The 10,599-nt window shown below is 56.0% G+C and overlaps 1 protein-coding gene across 2 annotated transcripts; it reads right to left on the bottom strand.

Moving 5' to 3' along the window:
• Positions 1 to 837: 837 nt before the first annotated feature.
• On the bottom strand, positions 838 to 8,704 carry Slc25a10 (solute carrier family 25 member 10). 2 transcript variants are annotated; one of them, XM_028853629.2, is made up of 11 exons: positions 8,212 to 8,704; positions 5,485 to 5,604; positions 5,003 to 5,117; positions 4,863 to 4,911; positions 4,539 to 4,580; positions 3,430 to 3,473; positions 3,202 to 3,272; positions 2,812 to 2,904; positions 2,500 to 2,577; positions 2,004 to 2,060; positions 838 to 1,909 (listed from the first exon to the last, which is right to left on the bottom strand). In XM_028853629.2, the coding sequence occupies exons 1-11, from the start codon at positions 8,299 to 8,301 to the stop codon at positions 1,808 to 1,810; spliced, it is 861 nt and encodes a 286-aa protein (XP_028709462.1). In that variant the 5' UTR covers positions 8,302 to 8,704; the 3' UTR covers positions 838 to 1,807. The 2 variants fall into 2 exon arrangements, with proteins under 2 accessions (XP_028709462.1, XP_037056744.1); XM_037200849.1 differs by lacking the exon at positions 8,212 to 8,704 and adding an exon at positions 7,581 to 8,110.
• Positions 8,705 to 10,599: the final 1,895 nt, after the last annotated feature.

Below are 10,599 nucleotides of genomic sequence, written 5' to 3'. Positions count from 1 at the left end.
GTACTGCCACCACATCCAGCACACACCTAATTCTTAAACTGAACATGTCCACACTTGTCATCGTAGTAATTGGGAGGCTGAGGCAGGAGGATAACACACTAGAGGACGGCTGGGGCTGCAGACCCTCCTGTTGGAGGTACATAGGCAAGGCTGGGAATGTAGTTCAGTGTTTACTTAGTAAGTATAAAGCCCAGGGTCTGACCTCCAGCACTGTAGAGACTAAAACCCTCATAGCTCAGTTATTGGGTATTCCGGATTCTCAAGAGTATTATGTATCACTACGTTTCCAGCTCACATTACACTTTCCACGTGTAACAAACTACAGCTGTAGCTTTGGCAGATGTCCTGTCTTCAGGGATGTCCACTGAAGTGTTTATGATACAACAGTGCCTTGGGGCTCCTTAAGTTGAGATGAGTACATTGGATTTCATCTGATGCAAGGACCGGCTTTATTCAGCACTGTGGCCCTGGCACCCCGAGCTGGCATCCTGCTCCTGCTCATATATCTGGAACACTCCTAGCCCCACCTAGGCCGGTGCACTGCCACAGCCTAGGCTTCTCAGTCAGTTTGTGTGCATTGTAGACCCAGGGCATCCTTAGTTCTCCTGGGCTTGCTGGCCAGTGGCCAACTGCATGGGAATGGACTCGAGGCACCTGCTGTCGGTTAAGGTGGCCTTCCTGCCTTCCTACTGACCTCTAAAGCTTTCCATAGGCTCTACCCTCCGGAAGAAAGTGTCCCTGATTTGGTGGATGCATTGTCCTATACAGCAAGAGAGCTCAAAGGAACAGCCAGCACCTTGGAGTAGGTGAGGAGCATGTAGGGAAGACATGAAGGTCTCCTAGGCCACTTGGTTTATTAGATCCTGAGGAGGGGTGCAGACAGTGCCCCTGGGCCCACTGCCACCTCCTGGGTGAGGACCCCGTGCTGAGGGGACTGTGAGGGGGAACCTCATGGGACCCAACCCCATCTGGGGAAACACAGGCTGCTTTGAAGCCCGGGGGATGGTGAGGGGTGACCGCTGCCATACAATAGGAAGACAAATCCCTGTAGGGCACATACAAGTCGTCATGGCTCCAGCGCTGCCAGCACGCCTCCCTACCGCCAGGGAAGCCAGACATAGCCAGCTCCTGATGACGGCAGCAGCTGCTGACCCGGGAGGATTCAGCAACACTGACCATTAACGCAGCCGAGGCTGAATGCAGGAGGCGCATGGGAACCCCAGGCACTTTCTCTGGACTCCACTTCATGGTGGTCCCTGCTGCCTGCTCCCTCTCCTGAAGGTACTACCTTCAAGAACACGACATGATGGTCCCTCTCATGACAAGCGCGTGCACGCTCTGAACACTGGTAAGCAGAAGCTGCCATGGTCCGCACCCTGCCACACTACCGTGGTTCTGGGTAGAAGCTGCTGGGTGTAGAGAGGGCCAGCCGTGAGCGGGAGGTGGTCAGCTTCCTCCTGCTCACCAGGCAGGTCAGGCAGGGCGGCATGGCAGCCGGGGAGGTGGGAACCTCTTCTCCTGAGTGAATCGTGGGGTGGGAACACAGGGCAAAAGCCCCGTGGGGAGAGCCTGGGAGCAAGCAGGGCAGAGGTTCCACTCCAGTGGGCCTAAGAAAGGGACAAAGGCCAGTGAAGTAAGCCCGGGCCTGGGCAGGGTCAGAAGGCCCAGCCAGTCCAAGGGTGGGGGGAACAGAAGCCTGCTGGGGATAGAGCAGGGGCCCAGGCCAACGAGGGGGGTCCACTCCCCTTCCACTCCTCCAAGGAGCTCAGCACAGTGACTGAGCATGGCCCAGGTGTCCACGGTGATGTCAGGTTGGTACTTTGATGCCGAAGTGCTTCCGGAGCTGCTCTAGGAACATGAAGGTGAGCACGGTGTGGGGGACGAGACGGATGCCCGCAGGGAAGAGGCCCTGGGTAAAGACACCAGAGGTGGAGACGTCAGGTCCAGGGAGACCCGGCCCAGCTGCCCTCCAGCTGCCCGCCATCCTCACTGCCCCAACGCACCTTGAAAAAGGCCTGCGGTCCAAGCTTTGCGGTCTCCATCGCACAGTGGAAAACACCCTACGAGACAGTGAGGGGCACTCAACACACAGGAGAGCCCTCGGGGCACAGGAGGGCACGGCAGCTCTGCGTGTGCCCAGGGACACGGCAGGAGCCAGGCTGTGACATCAATGGGACAGAAGAGTAAAAGCCACACAGGCCAACTTGATAGGCTGCTGAGAGAGCCAACCAGACTGGCTCTCAAGGCACTGGCCAGATTCTACCGACCGACCGTGTGAAGAGCTTCTTCTGTTAACTGGCGGTTGGTCTAAAGCAAAACCAAGGCCAAGGCCTTGGAAAAGTACAGCCCCACCCTGAGGCAAGTGCTACCCAGAGTTGAGCAACTGGAGGGAGCAGGGGACAACAGCCTTGTCTCTGGGCCCCCATGCCCCAGTGGGAAGCACACACGGCTCCAGGATAAGGTCACAGACCAGCCCTGGGGCCTGCGCTCAGTCCTTACCTGATATTCACCCTTAGAGTTCATCAAGCGTGTCTTCAGCACATCCAGGGGCTGGCACAGAAATGTGGCACATCCGCCCTGAGGGAGGGAACTCGTCACCCACAGGCTACCTTAAAAGAGCCCTTCGCCCCATTCGTGAGCCTCAGGGCTGCAAGACCTGTGTCTCCAGGAGAGGTGACACAGGAATCATCTTGGCCTGGGCTAACATATGAACTTGAATCCCACTCGTGGCCTCAGAGAGGCTGCACCAGGCTCGCCCCGCCTGCCCTCCTCCTCCTCCTCCTCTTCCTCCAACCGTGCTGGGGCACTTACTGCAATAAAACTGGAGACAAAGTGAGTGAAAATGTTGTCGGACAGGTACCCAGTGCCGAGGACCAGCTGCTTGGCCTGGTCGTAGCAGGACAGCTGTGGGTACGAATGGGGACAGTTATGGCCAAAGAAGAGCTCCTAGATCCAGGGAGAGTAGGCAGGGTCCACAGTGACACCTGGCCGTGAGCAAGCACTTGCAGGCACCTCCATCGCCACACCTGGCCATGCAGGTGAGGGTCTGCCGGCTGCATGCTGAGCCCACCCGTGCCCACCCCTCTCCAGGATAGCAGGTATCTCCCCAAGGTTCCCAGTGCCCACGGCTATGTTCTGTGATCCCTGAGAATAGAGGTCAGAGATATCGTCCACAAGCCCCATTCTGCACAGGAGCCCTACCTGGCCTACAGTGACGAGGGCCCCGCGGCTGGATGCCATGGTTGCTCCGGAGAAGAGCTTCTTCAGGCCTTCTGCAGGAGGAAGTAAGAGGTGACACCAACAGCCACCCCTATGCTGTGCGTCATTTCCCACTCTGCCTGCTTCCTCAGGCTGCTTTTCCACCCCAAGCCCCCAGCTCACACACATTGAATACATATTTACAATAATGCAAAATTCCTCTCCTCTCACCTTCACGGGCCACACGGTACAGACCATCCAGGGCATGAGAGTAGCTGTCGGCGGCAAAGACAGGTCAGTGAGATTTACCACATCCACCTGGTTCTGCAGGGTGTGCCTCAGGACCCAGAAAAGCCACACCCCCATTGTGGGCCACAGGACTCCTGCATTGGCACCATACTCAATGGGGGTATCTCACAGGCCACAGAAAAACACTCAGGAAATGAACCCTGTGGGCTCATGCTTGTCCTGTCTGTGGTCCGCTCTGCTATTCCTTTGGACAGAGGTTCCATTTCCCCCACAGGATCCCAGGCTTGCTGTGGCTTCCAGCACACTAGATTATCACCTGCCCTCTTGGCTGGAGAATCCAGGCCTGGTAGTTCACACCTGTAATCCCAGCACTCAGTAGGCAGTTCAAGGTCAGTCTGTGCTATAGAATGAGACCCTTATACCAAAATAAAAATAAGAAACTGGCTCAGCCTAGCTTTGTGGAGGCCAAGACAGGAGGATCTGGGTTTCAAGGACAGCCTGAGCAAAAGCAGGGGCACTAGAAACAGCCTGGATCCCCACGGGGGAAGGGAAAAGTGAGATGACTCAGACTATGCTAAGAAGGGACAACAGACACTTCTAGGAAGGGCAAAGGGCTACTGCAGAAGACCCTGATCCCAAAGCCCCATGTTGTTCCTGGGGCTGGCCTGGGGTGGGAAAGGAGGGCCATTTCCTCCCCAGGCCTCCTGGCCGTGAGCCCTTCTTTCATGTGCCTCACCCCTATACTCAAAGACACCTGACTTGGGCTATCCTCAGCTACAAAGAGGCCCAGCCCTATATGACAGTCCTGGTGTCAGCGGGTTCCAGAAAGCAAGTGTAGGAACTGGCCCTCAGCCTAGTGAGATTCTTCCCACAAAGAACCTAGAGGTCTCAGGGGACCAAGGGACACACTTGGTGACATCAGGGTAATTGTGCATGGTATCTGTTCTAAAGCCACCAGCTCCCCACTCCATTTGACCCACGAGCAACACGGTGAGTCCTGGCTAAGTCACAGCAGAGCTGTGCGGGGTCCTCCCTGAATGGGCTCTTCAGCCCCACCGTCCCCTACGGGGACAAGCTCCATCTTTACTCACTTGCGCCGCTGGCTCAGAGGCAGCTTCATGTCATTCTGCATCCTGAAACAATAGTACAACAGGCAGGGATGGGTGGGCCGCTGGACGTACATTAGCCCTTAGGCCCCGGGTCAGCTCACTGGCTGGGGTCAGCAGTGCAGGACTGCCTACCCGAGTTCAGGGTAGGATCGTGGGACTCAGCTCCTCCGTAAAACCAGGCTTAGAGTCTGGGTGGCTTGCCCCAAGCTGAGTGTACTGCAGAGGCCGGGAGCAGCCTGAGCAAGGGCTTGCCCACTTGGGAACAGGAGAGCCCTTGACCCTGGGGGACGAGAGGCACACACACACCTGACATTGACCAAGTCTGCTGGGGTCCCCACGAAGCCTCCAGTCAAACCTGTGGTGACATAAATGCCAGGGCCAATATGTGACGGTTCCCTGTGTCCTGGGCCTTTGCCCGGCCCTTGCCCTGACTACCCAGTGCTCACCACTGATGCCGCCCAGCAACACCTTGTTGTAGAAGGGGAGAGGCCCCTGGTGGTCCTTGGTCATGTAGTCCCGCATGGTCTCGTAGATAGCGAACCGAGTCAGGGAGTAGGTCATCTGGGGAGGGGGCCCGGCTCAGAGGACTGGGCACTCTACCCAGCCCAGTCATGACCCCATGGGCCCTGGGACACTGAGTAGCCATTCTGAGGCTACCGAGCTTGCAATCAGCCAAGCCAGGCAATTCACAAACCCAGAGGTGCTGCCCCAGCTGTCCTTAACCTCAGTTTTCCTATCTGCCCCGTACCCACCCTGGGTCTCTTCTGTAATAAATCTCAAGTGGGGAGAGAAAGTATCTAGAACTCCCTAAGGCTCCTTCACAGGACCGAGCCCCAGAATCAGGACCTGAGAGGCTGGTGCCAAGAAGAGAGAAGAAAGAACTTTGTGGGTCATGAGCCTGACAGAGAGCCAAGACCTGCGCACACACCTGCCTACACAGCGAGGCGCTCAGGCCGTTGTAGAGTGCCAGGATGCCGTCGGTCCGCACCACCTGCAGGGCCATTCCCGTCATGCGTAGCTTCACCTCCTGCTGTGTCTGAAGGTGTACCTGTGCAGAGGCCGGGAGGGCATGAGGTGTCCGCAGAGCAGAGCTCTGACCTGGCCACAAGTTGGCAGGAACAGGGAGGCAACGAGACTGCTGCCCAGGCCCCACACAAGCTCTGTGGAGGTCACTGCGAGCATCGGTTATTCCCAGGTCCACACACTGTGGACTCAGCTGTCAGCACCCATGCCTAGCGGCGAGGGAACTAAGGCGGGGGCGACGAGAGGCCCCAAAGGGCCTCAGGCCTGTAATTGTTCCCTCTTTTATTTTATAGTTACTGTTCTCAGGGCCTTGCCTCACTCCCACGCCCATACTGGTGGACTGGTCCTGAGCATTTTTGTGTCAGTCCTTGTACTGACCCCAAAGAAGCCTACCCACAGCCAAAGGTGACCACAAGCATGCTCACACTCATGCAAAAAGGGGAAACAGCTAAGATGGCGAGGACAGAGGGGCTTCGGACTCAGCAACAGGGTGTCACCTTCCAGCATGTGGGTCCAGAGGGACGGGGGTGTAGGCCTATCCGGGAGCAGAGGCTCTGAGGGCAACTGCCCCCGTGCATGAGAAGACCAAGCCAGGGCAAAGCGGACACACCAAGGAACTTCAAAACAAGTTTTTAAAGCTGGCATAGTCACTCAGGCATGTGACCCTAAATACTCAGGTGACTGAGGCAGGGGGATCATGAGTTTGGGGACAGCCTGCAGTACAGTAAGATCCTGCCTTAAACAAAATCCACACAGGTTTTCAAGTGGTCTCCGTGAGCAGTCCTCGTTGGAACCCCCTGACCACCGCCTTTCTGTGGCTGGGCACTGTCTACTGGCGTGGGTCCAACAAGGGTGTCCGGCTTCCATGGCAGCCTTTCTTCATCCCCCAGGCACCAAGAGAACATTGGAGTGGGGGTGGAGCTGAGAAGCAGTGAAGCCCAGAGGGAGCCTGGACAGCAAACAACCATCTGGGACTTTTATGTCACAACTGGTCCACACTCGAGAGGACTGGCTGCGAGTGGGGTGGCTGGGAGGCCTCCAGGGCCCACGCCTAGTTTAGCTAGCCCGACCTCCAAGATGGAGAAGGCTGCCCATACAGGCACATCCAGTAAAGGAAAATAACCTCAAGAAGCCCCTCCCAAAGCAGCCAGTACTCTTGCTGTGACCCTACCTGCAGTGGTGATGCCCAGGGGCTCAACCTCTGTAAGCCAAGTGAGGTTTCAGTCCTCGCTTGAACCCAGTGGCCAGCATTCTTACTAACTAGAAAAGCTAGCTGGGAGCAATAATGAACGCTTGAAATCACCGCCCTTGGAAAGTAGAGGCAGAAGGAGCAGGAATCCAAAGCCAGCTTTAGCTGCATAATGAGTTCAGGGTAAGCCTGGGCTACAAATAAACAACAAAGAAGAGCTACTGCTCTTCCTAGGAAACATGGTCCCCAGGCAGAGACAGAAACTAGCCTGGAAGTCTGGAGTGGTAGAATTATCTGAGGCTAGATCACCAGTGCAAACCTCAGGGGCCAATCCAATGCAGGGTGTGAGGGAAGTGGCAGTCTGCTCTGTCCACAGTCACCCTGCAGCAGCAATAGAAATATTTGTTCTCTGTGGTAAGACAGAATCAGGAAAAAATTCCCCGGGGCTGGCCCTGGGAAACAGGAAGAGTGCTGTCCTAGACTGCCCTATATAAGCTTTTTTTTTTTTTTTTTTTAAAGGAAAAAACCACACACACCCACGTGTCTCATTTGTTTGTTTCTTTCTCTTTTTTTTCCCCATGGGGGTGGTGTTTTGAGTCTCTGTAGTCCTGGCCCATCCTGGTACTCAGTCTGTAGATCAGGCTAGTCTGAAACTCAGAGATTTGCCCGCCTCTGCCTCCCGAGTCCTGGGATGGAAGGCGTGCGCCGCCGCCGCCGCCACCACCACCACCCGGCAGGCTCATTTGTTTCATGTGTTGAGACGGCCAGTATAACTGGGCAGTGCCCGGTGAATGCAGGGTCTCCTCGCTCACCTGGTGGTGTGCTGATCCTAACCCAGCAACCATTCCAGCGGAGGTAGCCCAAAGCGGATGACCGAGGTCACACCACCACCTGGCCCATTGCCCCATTTCACCCCCCACAGTTGGTGGTGCCATACCACACCAGGAGACGCTGGTATGCTGGAGCCAGGCTGGGTCTTTAGGTTTCAACCACTGTGCCCCTGAAACTCTACCCACAACTTTTAACCAATTGGCGAATGTCTGCGGCCGAGGCATGGCTCAGGGTGGAAGAGTTCACACAGGTATTAAAGCGCAGAGCTGAGGCGGGACAGCCAGCCATCTGTTAAAGACTGGGGAAACCAGCTGGTCAGCTGAGGAGCGGGGATGTCCCCTCTGAGGGTTAGCTGCCTGTCATCTGAGAAAAGCATCTGCAGAGGGTCCCCGGGGACTTTCCATGCTGCCTACTGGGAAGGAAGCATCAGTGTCGCCCGCAGGCCCAAACCCGACAGCGCAGAGCAGGGCGGCCGGCTCAGGCCGGCGTGGGCGTTGCCGGCGCTAATTAACGGGTGCGCAGTCAAGCGGCGGCCGCAGTAGGCGTCAGGCCCGGGACGGTCCCCAACGACTGGGGCTCACGCGCGCACTCGGCCTGGAAACTCAGCCTCACCTTGAGCAGGTCTAGCGGGTGTGTGCAGCAGGCGGCCCCGCAGGAAGCCAGTCCCCCAAAGTACCAGCGAGATGAGCGTACTTCGGCCATGGCCAGAGCAGAAGCGACCTGGCCCGACCCCAGTCACCACCACAACTCCGGTTCCAGCCGCCTGACACCCGGTTCAAAGTGCCACCGAGCGCCCGCGCCTGGTGCAGCCAATGCGCCCGCGCGGCCCCAGGGGCGGGTCCTGATGGACTGCTCCCGCCCTCTTAAAGCGGTCGCTGCGAGCACAGGCAGGGGGGTCCACCAGAGACGACAATGAAACCCCTGGAGCTAGCCCATGGCCACGCCACTGAGTCGCAGATCCGAAGGTGCTCAGCCATTCTCCACTCATCAGGAGGCTGGTTTCCTACCAGCCCCCCAGCCCTAACCCTAGCCTGAACTTGCTCCCTGGTGCGGATTGGTGTGTTACCCAGGCGAAGGACACGTGCTGCAGCAACGGACCTCTGTCGTCGTCCCCCAAGCCCCCGCCCAGATGTAGAGGGGGATGGAAACCTTCTTGGGGCCAGCTTGCAAATTAAATAGAAACCAGGGACAAAAGGCTCTTAGTAAAGAGTAGCAGTGCTCCTCCCCCATGCCTACACCCAGTGAGTCCCTGCCAAGTGCAACTCAACTCAGGCCTTGCTGTGGACAGAGCCCTAGGCAGCCACCATGGAGAAGGTTCTGAGCTGTGAATTCTTCATGATTGGCTACTGGCTCAGGCTCCTAGGAGGCAGCTCCAATCTGCTTGGTCTCATCTCCACCTTCCCAGCAATGGGCAAAGAAATCCATGTGCTCCTAGCCCAAGGGTGCACCTGCTAGGCAAGGTGAATTCCAAATCCCAAGGCTGCTTTAAGTCTCGCCACATGAATTAAAAAGACCTATGTCTTGTTACACGGTGCAGGATCTCCTGGCATCTCACTAGGGGCTGTTCTGTCCTGGCATTCCTCCTCATGTCCATGGGCACACTGCACTCGAGGATAAAGCCTACAGCAGGGGGTTAGGGTCACTTCCCACTGGACCCATTCCTCTCCTGCAGCTGGTGTTGGCAACATGCATACCTTGGGGGCTAAGCTGGTCTCCGGGTGCCAACATCTGATAACCCTAGGTCAGGCACTCTGGCTGGGTAAATGAACAGCTGAATTGCTGTGAGACCAGAAGCAGCCTTTGGTCTTGCCCACACAGACCAGCCCTACCCAGACACTGAGAGGTACTAGATGAAAACCTCCAGGCAGAGCAGAGGTCGTAAGCCAGAGGAAGCCTGGCTGGTGTTCAGCAAGGAGACGACATTGCATCTGTATAAAACACTGGAAACACCTTCAAAGCTACATCTAAGAATCATGAGCTATAGAACTGAGGGTCAGGGTAGACGAGAGCCTGATCTTCACAGAAACAGAGGAATATCCAAGTCCACCCAGGCTCTCCAACACAGCATGGGAACAAAGCTATGGTTACAGCTGCCTAGTCTACCTGGTGCAAGTCCAACAGCAGTCTAATCATGGTATCAGAATGGAGATGACCAGACTACACGTGTATGTCTTCAGTCCACCCTTCTTTTGAGAGCTGGGAATTTACTGACCAGAGGACCTCAACCCATGGGAAAAAGCTTACAAGGTACAGAGCAAGGACAAGCCCCAACAGAGAAATGGAAGCCAGGAGCTGAGGACTAAAATCTCATCTTTGAGACAGGTTCTTAATATGCAACACAGATCAGCCTCAAATTGTTGGGAAGGCACTCCCTCAACACACATAATTATGTAACCAAGGGGCCTGGACTGGGGAGGCATTTTGTCTGTTGAAGGCCCAGGTCTGTTTTGCTTTTTACAGTGCTTGGGAGGGACTCGGCTTACACACACCAGTCAAGTGCTCTACCACCCGCTAGGGGCTCTAGTTGCTTTCGGACTTTTTTCTTTTCTATACTTTATTTCTATTTTGTGTGCATTGGTGTTTTGCCTACATGTACGTCTGTGTGAGGGTGTCATCCCCTGGAAATGGAGTTACAGGCAGGTATGAGCTGTCATGTGGGTGCTGGGAATTAAACCCAGGTCCTCTGGAAGAGCAGCTTCTTAACCACGGAGCCATCTCTCCTGGGCCCCTGCCTTCAGATTTCTAAGTGCATGGCCAGAAAAGCATCCAGAATCACAGGAATAAGGTTAACTTAACGGCCAAAGAGGTCAAGGTCACTCTACCCACCGACTAGAAACTCTGGCCCTGGCTAAGATGACAGTCAGTGCAGATGTGAACTTTCCAGGCCACAAGCCAAGTCCAACCTGGAGTTTTAGAGCTCACTCACTACCTGCCCCAGGTGTTAGTGGGATCTGGCAGGTCATACTTAGGCCTCCTGGTAGCCACCTTTGTGGTGATAAC

Source organism: Peromyscus leucopus, chromosome 8b (assembly GCF_004664715.2).
Source record: "Peromyscus leucopus breed LL Stock chromosome 8b, UCI_PerLeu_2.1, whole genome shotgun sequence".
NCBI lineage: Eukaryota > Metazoa > Chordata > Mammalia > Rodentia > Cricetidae > Peromyscus > Peromyscus leucopus.
This window is presented reverse-complemented; position numbering and strand designations above follow the sequence as displayed.